General features: G+C 43.0%; 1 protein-coding gene across 3 annotated transcripts; it reads left to right on the top strand.

Annotated features, from left to right (window-relative positions):
- Positions 1 to 1,530: 1,530 nt before the first annotated feature.
- On the top strand, positions 1,531 to 18,186 carry hmbsb (hydroxymethylbilane synthase, b). Of its 3 annotated transcripts, none has more exons than XM_046314788.1 (14): positions 1,531 to 1,730; positions 10,150 to 10,203; positions 10,432 to 10,504; positions 10,660 to 10,709; positions 10,871 to 10,926; positions 11,534 to 11,611; positions 11,849 to 11,926; positions 12,035 to 12,110; positions 12,268 to 12,381; positions 13,486 to 13,524; positions 13,703 to 13,822; positions 14,626 to 14,679; positions 14,782 to 14,868; positions 14,994 to 18,186. In XM_046314788.1, exons 1-14 carry the CDS (start codon positions 1,707 to 1,709, stop codon positions 15,165 to 15,167), a joined length of 1,077 nt encoding a protein of 358 aa, XP_046170744.1. In that variant the 5' UTR covers positions 1,531 to 1,706; the 3' UTR covers positions 15,168 to 18,186. The 3 variants fall into 3 exon arrangements, with proteins under 3 accessions (XP_046170744.1, XP_046170745.1, XP_046170743.1); XM_046314789.1 differs by lacking the exon at positions 1,531 to 1,730 and adding an exon at positions 9,844 to 9,947; XM_046314787.1 differs by lacking the exon at positions 1,531 to 1,730 and adding an exon at positions 9,851 to 9,957.
- Positions 18,187 to 18,565: the final 379 nt, after the last annotated feature.

Below are 18,565 nucleotides of genomic sequence, written 5' to 3'. Positions count from 1 at the left end.
GTCCTGCCGTACATAGGACTACCTGGCATGATGGCTCCTTGCTGTCCCCAGTCCACCTGACCGTGCTGCTGCTTCAGTTTCAACTGTTCTGCCTGTGGCTTTGGAACCTTGACCTGTTCACCGGACGTGCTACCCGTCCCAGACCTGCTGTTTTTAACTCTCTCGAGACAGCAGGAGCGGTAGAGATACTCTCAATGATCGGCTATGAAAAGCCAACTGACATTTACTCCTGAGGTGCTGACTTGTTGCACCCTCGACAACTACTGTGATTATTATTATTTGACCATGCTGGTCATTTATGAACAATTAAACATCTTGGCCATGTTCTGTTATAATCTCCACCCGGCACAGCCAGAAGAGGACTGGCCACCCCTCATAGCCTGGTTCCTCTCTAGGTTTCTTCCTAGGTTTTGGCCTTTCTAGGGAGTTTTTCCTAGTCACCGTGCTTCTACACCTACATTGCTTGCTGTTTGGAGTTTTAGGCTGGGTTTCTTGTACAGCACTTTGATATATCAGCTGGTGTAAGAAGGGCTATATAAATACATTTGAGTTGATATTCACTGCACCTGCCATAACAGTTAATTCATCCTCACTCTCGTCACATTCATTTTCCTCCTTAAGCTCTTCCAAAAGTTCTATGAGATCCTCCATTCCATATTCACTCAAAACATACTCCACTTTTCTCCTTTTTTTCTTTTCCACCATCTTCTCCTTCACCAGATCTCCCAGAAGGCTTGTGCAGTCCCCCATTCCATATTTGTTCATAACGTTCCACTTTCTTCCTTTTTCTTGTCTGCCATCTTACCGCATCTCAGCTCATCACCATCCTTCCCTGCCTCTTCGATAAAGGACTCATCTTTGTATCTGTGCCATTATAGCATCTGTGATAGCATGGAAACCTAGTCAGTTGCATTCAACCGAAATATGTCTTCCGCATTTAACCCAACCACTATGAATTGGAGAGGTGCGAGGGGGTGCCTTAATCAATATCCAGGGCAGTGCCATTGAGGCTATCTCCATTTTAAAGTCATCAATTTTCTTGTTCTTTAGTGGCTGATTGCTCCCAATTTATAGGAATCACCATTCAGTTGGACTACTTTTAAATAGTGGAAGCCCTCAATGGCAAAGTCCATGCTAAAACAGGTAATATCCATGATGAGTCCTCTATCTATCTCTATGGCTTGAACAAGTTCTGGTACAGAGAATTAAAAACTAGAAGTTAGCTAGATAGATACTCTGACATTTAGGAGAAGAGTATCAGGGTTGGCCCTTCATTTATAGCTCAATGACAAGGGTATAGTAGCTAGAAGACAGTGGTCAGCTGCGCACATGTTACTTATAAATTGTCAATGTACAAAAAATGCCATTGTTACTAATTTAGCTCATTTTGCTAGTGAAATGTACTTTAAATTGATAAAACAATAATAAAAAAAACAAATTGGGCTGTTTTCAAACGGTTACTGTGTGACCAAGAACACATTTGCATGAAGCTTTTTTAGATGTTCGTGAACGCAGCCAATGCACACGGAAGTGAAATGACATTCCGTGGAGTGACGTCGGAAGGGCACCGGCAGTCAGCAGAATTGACCCTAGTTACAAATGCCCCGTTCATCCCTGATTACAAGGAATTAGCTATAGTCTCATGGGTTGAACGTCGGGAATAACTGACAAAGACAATACTCGCTGATCATCACTGTATCACTGAGATGTCGGGAGAGACGAGTTCACAGGTGAGAGACGTGGCTATTTAGCTAGCACTCTGCATAGCATAACGTTCATACCTCAGTGATAACCTTTGGCGGAGTGAGGCATGCGCCATTTTTACAGCCAACCCGGACCGCGCTGATTGGTTTACTGTCGCGCCCTCCTGCACCTCGGAGCTCTACCATTGGAGAATACATCTCATATATCAAATAATTGACATTACAAATAACATCTGCCTCGACAGTCACCATTAGCAGCTACATCATTGAACATGTAGATTAGAAACTGTTATGTTTTAGTTTTCCCTTTCTAATGACAGATTGGCCGTTCCCGTAGTAAAAACGATGTGTGTTAATTAATTAAATAACAGTATAATATGATGTTCCTGCCTGTCAGAGCTTCTATGGCTGCTGTACAATGCCTGCAACCAATGTTGCCTGTGTAGTAGCCCCGAGATTGCCGAGCAGCTCCCCTTGGACTGCCTCACAGGAATATCAACCCACAGAGAGAAGAACGAGATTGAACTTCACTTCATTTTCTAGGGCAGTTGTCGATCTCCAAGGCATTCATATTCGATCGCAAGTTACGGATTTAGGTAAAGGCGACATGGGCAGCCGCCCTGGGCGGCACGGGTGACCCGCACAGAAAAATCGGAATAGTGTCAACACAAATCGGTTTTCTATCGCTTATTTGCACGTCACGTCAATGATATCATGCCACCATGTGGGACTGTGGGTCAATGAACCTTGTCGGGGTGGGCGCCCTGATTCTAGTTTGTGAGCTAGGCAGGCGACTGCATAGGAAGGTCTCTCTATGATTATTTATTTGTGTTGTTCCAAATGTCTGAATAAACGTTACATTTAGTGCAGAATTGTGCTTTTTTTGGCGGGGGTGCTGAAGGGGCTGTTTTCCCAGGAAGCCATACAAGCTAGAACCGCCACTGCTCGATCGCCAAACATTTCTGTAAAAAGAAAAAAACGATAGAGCCTTGTATTCTATTTTTCTTCCGTCTGGGCTGCTGGCGTTAGGTGTACACTATTCAGCTGCCCTGCGCGCCAGGTAGGCGAACTGTTGCCATTTTGAACCTTCTCTTATGACTGAAGGTACAAACTCTGCCTTCCCGGAGGGCCCAGAGAGCAAATCAAGTGCACTATGGGTTTACTGCTGGCCAATCGGATGGCTCAGATTACCGTGTCTGCATTAATGTAGCAGGCACAATAAATCTACAGCCAAATTGATACTGAGATTTCAAAACGTTTAAAACCATGACTAGAGAGACTGTCAACGAATATAGCAAAGAGCTGCTGTTTTTATGATTGAGTACATTCTTACTCAGCACTGATAACACTTTGTATTCAATACTTTTATAAGCAATTTCAATTTAGCGCTGCAACAAGAACTGCATCGGTAATGAATGAGTAGGAAAGTGTATCTATAGGCTTGCGTTGATATTATTAGCGGCATGGGTCTTTTTTAATATCGAGGAATAAATTACTTTCTCTGTTCATAGAAGTAACAACATGAATTTCCCTCTTTGGCCAGTGACCCTTTTTGGTCAGTGTCAGTGGAGGAAAGGGAGAGCATGGGGCTGTTGAGTCTCATCCTCAGTCTGCTGCTCTCTCCCTCCGTTGAGACTAGAGGTCGACCGATTAGGATTTTTCAACACCGATACCTGTTATTGGAGGACCAAAGAAAGCCGATACATAGGTAACAATGTTTGTAACAACTGAGGTGGAACCAACAACAGAAGTGGAACTCACCCAGCCTCCCAGACCTGCAGTCGAGAGGAGACTACCAGGGCACAGACCGTATGTGAAGTGGCCTGGCGCCAGTGACAAGAAGTTGTGGGAAACAGTGAATACTGACTATACCTTGACCCTTGAGAAACTTCGAGGCACAGTGGAGAAGAAGTTGGAGAGGATGGGGGACATCATCTATGAGTACGGGACAGAAAGATTTGGCGTGGAAGAGGCAAAAGGAGTGAGAAAGGTTCCAACCCCACCAGTTTCCAGGAGGCAACAAGAAATCAAGCGCCTCGTACAAGAAAGGCGACAGCTTAAGAAACAGTGGAAGAAGGCCTCGGAAGTGGAAAAGGAGGGCATAGAGGCACTTCAGGCTGATATCAAAACCCGGTTGGCATCCCTCCGTAGAGCAGAGAACCTACGGAATTCACAGAAGGAAGAAAGAACAAACTAGAACTCGATTCTATAAAGATCCCTTCAAGTTCCTTAAAAGTCTCTTCACAAAGGAAAAAAGTAGAGCTCTAAAAACAACAAAGAAAGACCTAGAGGAGCACCTGAGAACAACAAACTTTGACTCAAAGCGAAATGAACATCTGGCCATCCCATCAGATATCCCACCCATTGAACCCCCGGAACATCACATTGAGACCAGCCCTCCGACATGGAAAGAGGTGGAAAACACAGTTAGACGGGCAAGAACAGCATCAGCCCCGGGGCCAAATGGAGTCCCGTACAAAGTATATAAGAACGCACCAGATGTCCTGAGGTTCCTCTGGAGGCTTATGAGAACAGCTTGGCAAAAGAAGATAATACCCAAAGTGTGGCGTAGGGCAGGCGGGGTCCTGATCCCTAAGGATAAGGATGCAGTGAACATCAGCCAATTCCGCCCAATCTCCTTACTGAATGTCGAGGGCAAAAAGGGACCTCCATGTAGTCTTTCTCGGCCCCGCCAATGCATTTGGCTCTGTGCCCCATGAACTCCTGTGGTCTGCCTTCAGATTTTTCCACATACCGGACACCATCACAACCCTGGTGAATTCGTGCTTCCAGGATCTGCAGTTCTGCTTCACCACCTCATGGCAGTGTCTGAATGTAGGTATAATGGCGGGATGTACCATTTAATAATAATAATAATAATATATGCCATTTAGCAGACGCTTTTATCCAAAGCGACTTACAGTCATGTGTGCATACATTCTACGTATGGGTGGTCCCGGGGATCGAACCCACTACCTTGGCGTTACAAGCACCATGCTCTACCAACTGAGCTACAGAAGGACCATTTCTCCGTTGGCATTCATAATGGTAATGGAGGTTATCATCAGATCCTCAAAATGGGTTGCTGGTGGACAGCGAATCGACTCTGGTTTCCGCCTCCCTCCACTCAGAGCCTACATGGACGACATTACAACATTGACTACCACTGTCCCATGCACCAGGAGACTGCTCAGAAAACTTGAGGAGAATATCAGCTGGGCCCGTATGAAGATTAAACCATCCAAGTCACCCAGCATCTCGATTGTGAAGGGAGTACTCTCTGACCTGAAATTCTTCATCGGAGATGACCAAATCCCAACAGTGTCTGAGCAGCCGGTAAAAAGCCTTGGAAGGTGGTATGATGCAAGCCTGAAGGACAAAGACCAGGTGCAACAGCTGCGCAAAGACATCAGTAGTAGCCTACAGTCCATCGACAACACCCAGCTACCTGGAAAGTTACAGGCCTGGTGTCTGCAGTTTGGTCTCCTACCCCGGGTGTTGTGGCCCTTAGCAGTGTATGAGGTTCCAATCTCAACAGTGGAGAAGATGGAAAGAGGAGTCACAGGCTACTTAAAGAAGTGGCTCGGAGTTCCACGATGCCTTACCACCATAGGCCTCTGGAGATGGTGTCCTCAAGCTGCCCCTCACCAGTCTAACAGAGGAATTCAAGTGTTCAAAAACCAGGCTCCAGATGACACTGAATGAATCTCGAGACCCAGTGGTGAGCAACAACGCGCCGACCTTGGCAACTGGGTGCAAATGGAGGCCAGGAAAAGCAGTCCAGGAGGCAACAGCAGCCCTCAGACATGCTGACATTGTGGGTCATGTTCAGCAAGGGAGAGGAGGCCTTGGGCTAACTAGCCGTGCTGCTTGGAGTAAGGCCACTGCACCAGAGCGGCGGAAGATGTTAGTGCAGGAAGTACGCCATCAGGAGGAGGCTGCAAGGTGGGCCAAGGCAGTCTCTCTTTCCAAACAGGGACAGTGGACTTGATGGGACAGTGTGGAGAAGAGGAAGATCAGCTGGAAGGATCTGTGGGCCATGGAAGCGAGGCGGTTGAGCTTTTCCATCAGAGCAACATATGACGTCCTTCCAACTCCAGTTAATCTTCACCAATGGTATGGTGAAGATCCGGACTGTGCCCTCTGTTCCATGCCAGCCAACCTCAGGCACATTCTCACAGGGTGTAAAACGAGTCTCACCCAAGGACGCTACACTTGGCGTCACAACCAAGTCCTTAAAAACCTTGCGTCCGCCCTGGAGGACAGGCGAGCTGCCACCAACTCCCTACCACCCCCAGCAGCATCACACACCTTACGGACAAACTTTGTCCGCGAAGGGGCTAAACCACCGAAGAGCGGCTCGACACCAGTAGAGCGAGACCAGCTGCGCTTGGCCCGCGACTGGAAAATGCTAGTTGACATTGGCCGGCAACTTGTGTTTCCTCCGGAGATCGCAACCACCACCCTAAGACCTGACATGGTGCTCTGGTCCCGTTCGCTCAAGAAGGTCTTCATCATAGAGCTCACAGTACCCTGGGAGGAGTCAGTAGATGAGGCTTATGAGCGAAAACATCTGCGCTATGCCGATCTAGCTGCCGAAGCACGGCATCATGGCTGGAACACAGAAGTCCAACTAGTGGAGGTGGGCTGCAGAGGTTTTGTGGCAACATCTACAACCAGACTGCTTAGAGACCTTGGAATTAAGGGCCAGAGCCAGCGTTCGGCAATCAAAGCTGTATCGGAGGTGGCAGAAGGCAGCAGTCAGTGGCTCTGGATGAAGAGGAAAGACCACAGCTGGGCCCCGAAGTGAGAGGGCCAGGAAGTATGCGGTCAACAATGCTTGACTCAGGGAGGAGGACGCCCCTGCCATGCATAGCCCCATGGGATTGTTGGCTATCAACAACAAGGCAACTCCTATGACTAATTGGGAATGGGACGCAAGCGTAGGATTAATCACCCTGTCGCTGGCCGCCTTTGGGGAGGGTGTATAGTGTGAAAGGCCGAAACACCCTAGGAACCAAAGGTACACTACTGACGATGCGCTCCCCAAATTTCACCAGGCTCACTGTTCATTAACTCTTGGAAGTGCTTGCTCAAAGGATAGCAACATCTCATCCTGTGTTCTTGGAATCTGTAATAATGACAGTTACAACAATACTGAATGAACATTGAACACTTTTTTATTTTAACTTAATATAATACATAAATGAAATCAATTTAGTCTCAAATAAATATTGAACCATGTTCAATTTGGTAAAATAATGCAAATACACAGTTTTTGAGTAGAAAGTAAAAGTGCAGTATGTGCCATGTAAAAAGCTAACGTTTAAGTTCCTTGCTCAGAACATGAGAACATATAAAACATGAATATACCCAGTTAATACATTTTTGGTTGTAGTTATTATAGGACTTCTGACTATTTATTTCTGTACCATTTGTATTTCATATAGATTTGACTATTGGATGTTATTATAGGCACTTTAGTATTGCCAGCCTAATCTCGGGAGTTCATAGGCTTGAAGTCATAAACGGCGCTGTGCCTCAAGCATTGCTAAGAGCTGCTGGCAAACGCAGTAAAGTGCTGTTTGAATGAATGCTTACGAGCCTGCTGCTGCCTACCACCGCTCAGTCAGACTGCTCTATCAAATATCAAATCATAGACTTAATTATAATAAACACACAGAAATATGAGCCTTTGGTCATTAATATGGTAAAATCCGGAAACTATAATTTTAGAAAACAAAATGTTTATTCTTTCAGTGAAATACAGAACCGTTTTGTATTTTATCCAACGGGTGGCAACCCTAAGTCTAAATATTGCTGTTACATTGCACAACCTTCAATGTTATGTCATAATTATGTAAAATTCTGGCAAATTAATTACGGTCTTTGTTAGGAAGAAATGGTCTTCACACAGTTCGCAACGAGCCAGGCGGCCAAAACTGCTGCATATACCCTGACTCTGCTTGCACTGAACACAAGAGAAGTGACACAATTTCCCCAGTTAATATCGCCTGCTAAAATGCATTTCTTTTAACTTAAATATGCAGATTAAAAAATATATATATACTTCTGTGTATTGATTTTAAGAAAGGCATTCATGTTTATGGTTAGGTACATTTGTGCAACGATTGTGCTTTTTTTCGCAAATGTGCTTTTGTTAAATCATCCCCCGTTTGGCGAAGTTGAAGTAGGCTGTGATTAGATGATACATTAACGGGCACCACTTTGATTATATGCAACACAGGACAAGCTAGTTCACTTAGTAATATCATCAATCATGTGTAGTTAATTAGTGATTATGTGAAGATTGATTGTTTTTTATAAGTTAAGTTTAATGCTACTGTAGCTAGAAACTTACCATGGCTCCTTGCAGCCACAAGGTCCTTTTGATGCTGCACTCGCATAACAGGTGGTCAGCCTCCCACGCAGTCTCCTCGTGGATTGCAATGTAATTGGCCATAATCGGCATCCAAAAAGGCAGATTACCGATTGTTATGAAAACTTGAAATCGGCCCTAATTAATCGGTCGACCTCTAGTTGAGACTGACCATCAGATGCTCGCTCAGTTGTGCCTCACAAGTAATACAACAATGGATCTATTGCCGGTGTGATCATATAGCCTACCTTAAATTTTGATAGATAATTTTAAGAAATGGCCTGAACAACAATACATTGGCAGGGCAATTTATGCACAGCCAATATGCAGTGAAAATGTATTGGGCCGTATAGCTTACTGCACAAACCTCATTGCTACAGAACTATTTTTAATTGGGTAATGTTGCACAGGTGTATGTTTTTTTACTCAAAAACTGATCTTGACTCAGAAAAGGTTGTTGACCACTGTTCTAGAGTTTTCCTGTTAAGACGATCAACGTTTCCCTTCACTGTGGCAATTGGGATCAAATCAACGCTATATTAGCCACTTTCAATGCAACATACCGAAACAAAACGAACTATGCAAGAGATTTTGTTGTAGGCAAAACACATAGGATTCCATTAAATTGACACACACTACTCAGCCCGAACTTTACACAGACCGGTGCGGCATAAACAATTAGAGCTGCATATGCAAATAGACCATTGCCATATATGTATCTGTGCCATTTACTTTGAACTGGACTGTGTTTACAGCATGAGCGGTTCTGAGTAGATGCCTTGTTTTGAGATCAAAGCGAGAGCTGCGTCTAGCCACATCTGCACATTTTGTTCTTATCCTTTGCTAGTTAGTGAGTTATTAGCCCAGTTATAGATCATTTGTAGTCAGCAATAGGGCAGTGTTTGCTTCTTACAAAAGCACAAAATATTCACAGACATCTTTGAAAAGCGAGTCGGGTAAAGAACTTCCCTGATTCCCTGTAATAATGGTATGGGAATAATAATGCATTTTATTTTGTAAAGTGGTTTCTTGCATCAAACAACACAACATTTTCAGTCACCTCCTTGTCTGAAGGAGAAGTGGATAAACAGGTTAATGTCAAGCCCTGCATGTTTTGTTTTAAGTCTCATGGAATGTAGGCCTACATTGAACATCACACATTGCTACTGTGGGCTGAATGATATAACCGCTATTCCCATGTTAAAATGTTATGGGATGCATTTTCTCCATTGTTTTTGATAGTAGACCTCTCTGTCAGGCCTACATTATGATCAAATAGCCACAGTAGCCCACATGGCCGCTGTTAAAACTGTAACTTAAGGCAGGTACAGCCTCAGTGTTCACAGTAAACGCGTGCTGGAAGTTGCACAGAATTTTCACAACATTCAAGTTTGTGCTCAGCAGACCTGAAATTTGCTGTGTCGATTAATTTTTTTGTTGTTGATGAGAGAACATTGCCTACAACATCCAATGTGTCAACTCTTGTCTTGTCCTTTAAAACCTAAAGGTTGTCACTTTTGAATGGGATCCTTTTTATATCGGTGCTTTCCACATCCATACATGTCTATTTCATGACCATTTTGAAAATGCCAATAGGCAAATGATCTTACAAAAGACCATCGCTACCCCTCACTGCTCATAATAACTGACACAATGAATCGGCACACTTGACTTATCAGCTAGGACCAGGGAAATGGGGGTGTAGGACGTTGAGGCATGGTTCAGTATCTCTAGGGCTAGGCTGTATGACTTGCCACTGCTCCCCACATAGACACAGCAGGCTTTCACAGCTCTACAGACGACACAAAGTGCTGCTCTGCGTGTAGAAGCTAAGGTTTCCTGAGAACTATGGAGGGACCTTATAAGTACGTCAGGGTAAGAGGAAAGCAATTCAAGCAGCGTTTTATGTTTATATTATGATATGGAGCAGTTATATGTGGCTTACAGTGAAAGTTGGGACAATACGAAGGGAATCACTGCCAGGAACTGCAACTACATGTAGAAATGTAAAAGCTACGTTATTGGAAAAATGGCTGTTGCAATGTATTGCTTGTGTTTTTCCAACAGAATGCTAATGGGAAAGTTAGCCGGGTCATAAGAATTGGAACCCGAAAGAGCCAGGTAAGATACCTTTGGTGGTTGAGTGGAACGAAATCGCATGTGATTTTTAGGTTTAAGGTAATGTCATTTTTCACTTTAACAATTTTTCCCGGTGTCAGTGAAACTACTGTGGAGTTTGAATAGGTTATAGCGTGTGCACACACACAAGTTGCACACACACACAAGTGTGTGCACACACACAAGTTGTCATCCAAATTGCATTCATTTCTGTTAATTTATTGACCTCAGCTGGCTCGTATTCAGACGGACAGCGTTGCAGAGAAGCTGAAGAGACTGTACCCCGATGTCCACTTAGAAATAGGTGAGTCCAGATACACTCGTAGAAAAAAAAGTGCTATCTAGAACCTATAATGGTTCTCTACCTTTGACTATGGAGATGCATCACATTAAGATATGGACAATACAGTAATTCAACGACTATATCACTTTGTATATGTCCTTGTCTTTCTGTGTCAGTTGGCATGACAACTACAGGGGACAAAATCCTTGACACAGCGTTATCAAAGGTAAATCTGTTTATAAACTAAAGCGTTTCTCATCAGAACTCAATTATTGCCCAAATTGTTCATTTTACTTGACTCAGTAGTATGCGAAAAACACTTTTAAGTTCTGAGCTAAAAATGTAATGGGGTTAACAGTTAGTAACCTATATGCTTTCCAAATGCAGATTGGAGAGAAGAGCCTTTTCACCAAAGAACTGGAGACTGCTCTGGAGCGAAACGAGTAAGTCTCATTTTGTCTTCTGGATCCACACAATCAACTCCTTATTTTCAAAGTTAAAGAAAAACTATAGAAAATGTTCCAAATGAATAAAAAAAAGTTGTTGATGTATTGATTGCGTATGTCTTCACCTTTGATAGTCATCACAGCTGTAAATCATTTTTAATAAGATTCTATCAACTTTGCACAACTCTTAAGGCAACATTTATTCATAGTTTTTTGTCAAAATGGTTCAAGCTCAGTAAGTTTGGGTGGGGGTTATTGATGGACAGCAATATTCAAACCTTGTCTCTGATTTGCAAGTAAATTCAAGTCAGGACTGAGGCTCGACCCACTCATGAACAATCGACACCTCTTGAAAAGCCATTCACTAGGCACTGTACATTCAAACTGTAGGGTACATTACTATTAGTTTTAATGTGAAAAGCCACTACTGTCGAGGTACTTTCTTTATTACAATGTAATGGCATGCATTTTGAGTAGCTTCAAAATGTAATTTATGTCTTCAAGACTTTGATTTGTGCAGGTGTTTAATGTCCATTTTTTTCTCCCTCAGTCTTTGCTCTGAAGTGTTGCAAAATAAATGACTCTGTTGTGCTGTGTCCTATAGAGTAGACTTGGTGGTCCACTCTTTGAAAGACTTGCCCACGACTCTACCTCCTGGCTTTACCATAGGAGCTGTGCTAAAGTAAGTCGGCACAATAGTGCCTCTGTAAGGATCCACAGGGAAATCAAACACACTGTCCTTATTCATCTGGGCTATGTGTATATACATTTATTTGGAATACTCCAAGCGCGCCAGTGTATAACCTTTTGAATATCTACTATTGAAGTCGGATTCTCTTCACCACTACTGTGGAATGAAGTAGCCTCCGATATTTTCATGGTAAATCATTTTTTTTTTTCTCCTTCCTGTTCATTTAAGGCGCGAGAACCCCCATGACGCAGTGGTCTTGCATCCCAAAAACATGGGAAAATCCCTTGACACCCTGCCCGACAAGAGGTACAAAACAGTTTAATTTTACTCATGACATTGTTTGAAGATTCTTTTCCAATCTGTTTTAAAGGAGTGGCTTGACATTGATCTTGATGTTTTTTTTTTTTTTCATAGTGTGATAGGCACAAGTTCCCTACGACGGGCTGCACAGCTAAAGAAAAGATTCCCCCACCTGGAGTTTAAAGATATTGTATCCTTTCTCTCAGTGCTACGTTCACTCACTGCTACTCACAGTATAGCGAAGGATTAAAACAGGATCTTCATTTCAAATCTGATGCAAATCATATCAGTAATGAGCACCATCTGTAGAGGGTTGTGAGTTTGTTTCCTTAGTGCGTTTTTTCCAGCGAGGAAACCTCAACACGAGGTTGAAGAAGCTGGATGAAAAGGACGACTTCTCGGCCATTATACTGGCTGCAGCTGGACTCCGTCGCATGGGCTGGGATAGCCGAGTCAGCCAGGTACAGTTAAAGTCAAAAATTTACCTTTACACCTTAGCCAAATACATTTAAACTCAGTTTTTCACAATTCCTGACATTTAATCCTAGTAAAAATTCCCTGTCTTAGGTCAGTTAGGATCACCACTTTTTTTAAAGAATGTGAAATGTCAGAATAATAGTAGAGAGAATGATTTATTTGAGCTTTTATTTCTTTCATCACATTCCCAGTGGGTCAGACGTTTACATACACTCAATTAGTATTTTGTAGCATTGCCTTTAAATTGTTTAACTTGGGTCAAACGTTTCGGGTAGCCTTCCACAAGCTTCCAACAATAAGTTGGGTGAATTTTGGCCCATTCTTCCTGACAGAGCTGGTGTAACTGAGTCCGGTTTGTAGGCCTCCTTGCTCACACACACTTTTTCAATTCTGCCCACAAATGTTCTATAGGATTGAGGTCAGGGTCCAATGGTGTTTATACTTGCCTAATATTGTTTGTACACATGAACGTTGGTACCTTCAGGCATTTGGAAATTACTCCCAAGGATGATCCAGACTTGTGGAGGTCTACACCTCCAATTGACACAAATGATGTCAATTAGTCTATCAGAAGCTTCTAAAGCCATGACATCATTTTCTGGAATTTTCCAAGCTATTTAAAGGCACAGTCAACTTAGTGTATGTTAACTTCTGACCCACTGGAACTGTGATACAGTGAATTATAAGTGATGAAATCTGTCTGTAAACAATTGTTGGAAAAATTACTTGTCATGCACAAAGTAGATGTCCTAACCGACTTGCCAAAACTATAGTTTGTTAACAATACATTTTTGGAGTGGTTGAAAAACGAGTTTTAATGACTCCAACCTAAGTGTATGTAAACTTCCAACACTCCACATCACAACACCTTGTCCATAACATAGAGATAAATCAAGAGTCATCTTAATTAATCAAGATTCATTGTATGTGGTTTTTAGACTATGTAAGCCTATATATAGCCTTTAACTTGGGCCCTGAGTTTTTCCAAGCGGTCACATGGTCATGGAAAACCTCCTGGCCCTACATAATGTAGCCACCTACCTAAAATATTGGGCAATTACCTTTCATTTTTGTATTTGCATTTGCAGATCCTGGGCCCTGAGGACTGCATGTACGCTGTTGGACAGGTAGGTAGATTTATTTTATGAAGGAGAAATGGGCAACTTTAACTCTTTAACTCTCATACCTGTGCCTAACTGTTGTTAAAACTGAATATTTTACCCTGAAAGGCTCTGTGTATGTGAGGATTAGAATTTTCAGTGTGGTCTTAACAGACTGAGGGTCCATTGCGTGGCTGTGTTTCAGGGGGCTCTTGCCATTGAGGTGCGGGCCAGAGACGAGGACATCCTGGAGATGGTGTCTGTTCTGCACGACCCCGACACTGTCCTGCGCTGTATAGCAGAGCGAGCTTTCCTCAGACGACTGGCAAGTCTCACTCTGTCTTGTAGATGTTTTGTTACACTGGACAAAACACTATATCTGTGAATTGTTGGCTGCTTGTCAATGCTACTTAATATAAATACTCATAACGGACTTGTTTCTCCAGACACAGATGAAGCCTAGTCCTGGACTAAAAATCATGCTCAATGGAGAATCACCATTGAAAGTTTTTTTTTAGTCTAGGACGAGGCTTAATCTATGTCTGGGAAACCGGCCATTTAAGGTGCAATTGCAAGTGAAAGAAGAAGAAAAAATAAAAGAAAAATAAGTAATGATAGGCTTTATAACTATGTCACATAAACAGTACTTAAAGGGGCAATACGGAGTTGAAACGATCACAAAGCATTTACCCCACCTCTATTTTGGTAAAAAGCTGAGGGATGAGCCTGGAAAAATGTGACTACTCACAAATTTGTAGACAGAGCTATGAATGCAAGGACTGACCATATCTACCTCAATTACTTCGTACCCCTGCACATCGACTCGGTACTTGTACCCCGTGTATATAGATAGCCAAGTTATCGTTACTCATTGTGTATTTATTATTACTTTTATTATTACGTGTAGTTTTTTTCTTTTCTTTTTCTCTGCATTTCTGGGAAGGGCCTGTAATTAAGTTTGTCACTTAAGACTAATGTCTTCACCTGTTGTTTACGAAGCATGTGACAAATACGATTTGATTTGATTCATTTAGAAAATGGATGCAGCAACCTCAGATTACCCCCTTTTAACCACTGCACGTCTCATTATATTTGAAACTCCAGTGTAATCACTTTCGCTTCTTGTAGGAGGGGGGTTGCAGTGTACCGGTTGCTGTCCACACTGAGGTTAAGGACTCTCAGGTAAGGGCTTATGACATTTGCTTAAGTGTGAGTGTGTGCCGTTGCATACCCGTGGTTATGTGCGTGCGTGCCTTTGTAACTGTTGTGTTTTGTTTACCAAAGCTCTACCTGACGGGAGCAGTGTACAGCCTGGATGGTTCAGACAGCCTCAAGGAGACCATGCAGACCAGCATTGCTTCAGACAATAAGGTCAGACTAATGATTTCTCAACCCCCACAGTCAACTCTTCCAATTAAACATATCAGCTCATCAAGGGTCTCCCTTCTCAGGGCGTATTTATTTGGTTTATTTAAGCCGTCTTTCCTCTGTGGTAGGTGGAAGAGCGAGTGGATGAGCGGGTCCAGCGTGTTGGCGTAACAGCGAACAACATGCCAGGCCCGGCCCAGGATGCATCTGAGAAGCTAGGTCTAGACTTGGCCAATCTACTGCTGAGTAAAGGGGCGAAGGAGATCCTTACCGTGGCCAGGCAACTTAACGATGCGCGATAAACTCACTTTGTGCCCCCAGCTGGGTCCTGGAGGTGTAACCTGCACTCACCGGTACTCATGATATAGAATAGCACTGTCAGCACCACCAGACGCGGGTTTGAGTAGTATTCGTTTTCGTTCAGTTTGATTGAGCCTGCTTGACGTGCCAGAACATTAACGCACCGGTAACTGCCAAAATAATGGAAACGCTTGAGTAAATGAAGAATGCAAAGCATATTAAGGATGGAGCTTCCACAGAGGTTTGGTTCCTGAGTTAATTAAGCAATTAGGATCCCATCATGCTTAGGGTCATGTATAAAAATGCTGGACAGGCCATAGGATCACAATTCCCTCATTCACAGGGCATGAATGTTCACTCAATGGTTTGATGAGCCTGAAAACAATGTAAGCCATATGACGTGGCTGTTTCAGTCACCAGATATCAACCCAATTGAACACTTATGGGAGATTCTGAAGCGGCACGCCTGAGACAGCATTTTCCATCAGCAAAACACCAAATTATGGAATTACTCGTGGAATAAGGGTGTTGCATCCTGCTAATAGAGGCACGTTGAAGTTGTCATGGCTCGTGGTGGCCCAACACCGTATTGAGACACTTTATGATAGTGTTCACTTTATTATGGCAGTTACCTGTGCACACATTGAGGGACTCCATTTCTCAGTGGGGATCATGCTACCTCTTTCATCAACAGAGCTCTGATAATCTTGTTTGATGAATGACGCGTGTGACACATTAGCAATGTCTGTTAAACAGACCCGGAACATGCAGGCAGGCTACAGTGACAAACTCTAGCTTATGAGTACTATCAGACCGAGTTCCAAGGCCACCTGTCTAAAACACCAGAGCGTCTATTATTATTACTACTCAGCGTATATCTATTTTTCTATTCCCCATGATCCATGTCAAGATGATAATGAAAAAACTGCATATAAAATGCAGATGATGAACACTGGATGCAGTACAAAAAAGCTAAAGTCACTGTCTGATACCTGTGGCATTTTCCTCTCACTGTGTTCACAAGTTCAATGTGTTTTGATTTTTATTGCTTGCTTGCCTTTGCTATACCAATTTTAAGAATATGAAGCAGCGTAAAATAACACCCAACAAGTGCCATCTGCCTACTTCAAAACGGCCTCCATTCATAAAGCGTCTCAGAGTAGGAGAGCTGACCAGGTACTCCCCGGCCATGTCATCTTATTCATTATGGCAAAACTGATCCTAGATCAGCACTCCTATCCTGAGAAGCTTTCTGAATACTGGCACAGGTTTGGTATGATCCAGCCTACTACTCAACAACTTCAGAATTTCAACAAGTATTCCATAACCATAGCATTAGATATGGCTCCAACGGTAACTGTATGTGTGTATTATGAAAGAAATAGAGGAAATGATTGAATGTAATGTCATAAGCTACCTTTTAGATCATTTGTGGGTTTTGTTGACAAACCTTATGCTGTCAGATACCATCATTTTGTGCCTTACTTTAGTTGTCTATGGGGCTGCTGTGCGTACAGCTTCGCTTCCAACCTAATACAACCTTATTACCTTGAACTACACGTATGCCTTTTCCGTTTTACAGTGTCGCCCCATTGTGACCTCTCCCAACTTATATTTAGCAGAATGCGTTATGTAACATATGTTGCATTATGTTACATCACGTGGTGTTTTGTTGTTTGACTATCAATACTTTGAGGGGTTGGTTGTGCCATATTTCTGTTTGGCAGCTTTCTGCTTTTCCACTGCAGTGCCCAAGACATTTTTTAAGAAGATGCTGGTCAAATGATACTTGCTATACCATCTATCTATTTATTGTTGCAGCAATCATCATGACATGACAGAATGTGGAAATGTAACGCAATCTGGAAGCGTCACACTTTGCTTTGTCACTTTCATGAGTTCTGTGTCATAAAAAGGAGCCAGCCTCAAATAAAAGCCACAAGTTGCTCTCTAGTTTTTTATTACTCTCTAGTATTTTTTAAAATTTGATTCGTAGTTTATTACTCAACCAATGTTCGGTAGAGCACCCGTGTTTTCATTTTCTTCGTTCTTCTCGGTCTTAAAAGGGGGCAATCTGCGGGTGCTTCATCCATTTTGGGACTTCTGAATTAAGGAAATGTTCCCATTGGTTCTTGAAGAATATAACTTAGAAATGCCTCATGAGCTTAGTTCAACTGTCGTGCCTCATCAGAACCCAAATTATAAGCTTCTTTCACTCCTATGTTTGTAAACAAAGTAAATATAAACAAACATGCCTCAATATGGTTCAAACTATAATTGTAGTATCATGGTTGGTCAATCCTTGCATCCATAGCTCTGTCTATAAATTTGAGAGATTTTTACTGAAACGGGTGGGGAGAACACAGTTATTGTTTCAACAGCTTTAAAGGGAAAGTTCAGTTTACAAAGTAATGTTAGATGGTTCATTCCTCACCCTGAAAGCGATCTGGACTAGGAGAAACTAATCCATGTTTCAGTTTTCTTTAAATAGCCACTACAAATTTCAGCTAACTTTGGCCTCCGTAGTGGAAATTCCACAGAAGTCGTTCTACCACAGCAGGTCCATCCCATCTGTCCATCAGACAATAGAAATGCTTGTTCATATTGGCAGTTTGAAGTGACTCAAATCATATATAGCTCAGGACCTCAGACTGGTGCAAAGGTTCACCTTCCAACATGGCTTACATCTGCTATGACAGGCTCATTGTCCAGCCTCCCTTCGAGGCTTCTATTTTTCCCAGTCTGTTTGCTCCTATTTTCCCCAGTCTGTTTGTTTCTAGTCCTCCTTGTTTCAACCCTTGCCTGTCCTGACTCCGAACCCGCCTGCCTGACCACTCTGCCTGTTCTGTCTACCAGCCTTCCTATCCCCTTTTACTGTTTTGGACTCGGATCTGGTTTCTGACCCCTGCCTGGCCTGACCTCGAGACTGCCTATCGTCTGGTACTGTTTGGACTCTGACCTGGTTTATTAACTATCGCCTGTCCCCGGCCTGCCTTTGTTATAATAAATATCAGAGCTCTACCATCTGCCTCCTGTGTCTGCATTTGGGTCTCGCTTTGTGCTCTTATAGCGTTCCCCATCCTGATGAGCACTTCCACAGTTTACCCTCCTGCTGAACTTTTCTTCCTGCAGACTGAATCCCTGTATGGCTGTTTAATTGTGCATGCATCTAAACAACCATAGTCAATGTCAGTTCTCCCTGGACATAATTCTCAGTAATCTGAACCAGGAGTGGTCAACCAGGTGTGTGTGTGTGTGTGAATGTGGACATCTTCTTACAATAAACTCCCCTTAACCTGGACATCCACCTTATCTTTGTTCTGACCGGACATTCTGTAGCCGTTGCTACCGGCCTTAAGCCAGCACATAAGGTTAATTTGTTATATTCATGGTCCTTCGA

The sequence above is a fragment of the Oncorhynchus gorbuscha genome, linkage group LG19 (assembly GCF_021184085.1).
Source record: "Oncorhynchus gorbuscha isolate QuinsamMale2020 ecotype Even-year linkage group LG19, OgorEven_v1.0, whole genome shotgun sequence".
Classification (NCBI taxonomy): Eukaryota; Metazoa; Chordata; class Actinopteri; order Salmoniformes; family Salmonidae; genus Oncorhynchus; species Oncorhynchus gorbuscha.
Note: the sequence above shows the minus strand (reverse complement) of the source record. Positions and strands in the feature narration are given on the sequence as shown.

Coding starts and splice junctions, on each gene's coding strand:
- hmbsb (XM_046314787.1), top strand. CDS start 9,931: ATGGAGGGACCTTATAAGTACGTCAGG. Junction 9,958..10,149: donor GACCTTATAAGTACGTCAGG/GTAAGAGGAAAG, acceptor TTTTTCCAACAG/AATGCTAATGGGAAAGTTAG. Junction 11,612..11,848: donor ACCATAGGAGCTGTGCTAAA/GTAAGTCGGCAC, acceptor TGTTCATTTAAG/GCGCGAGAACCCCCATGACG.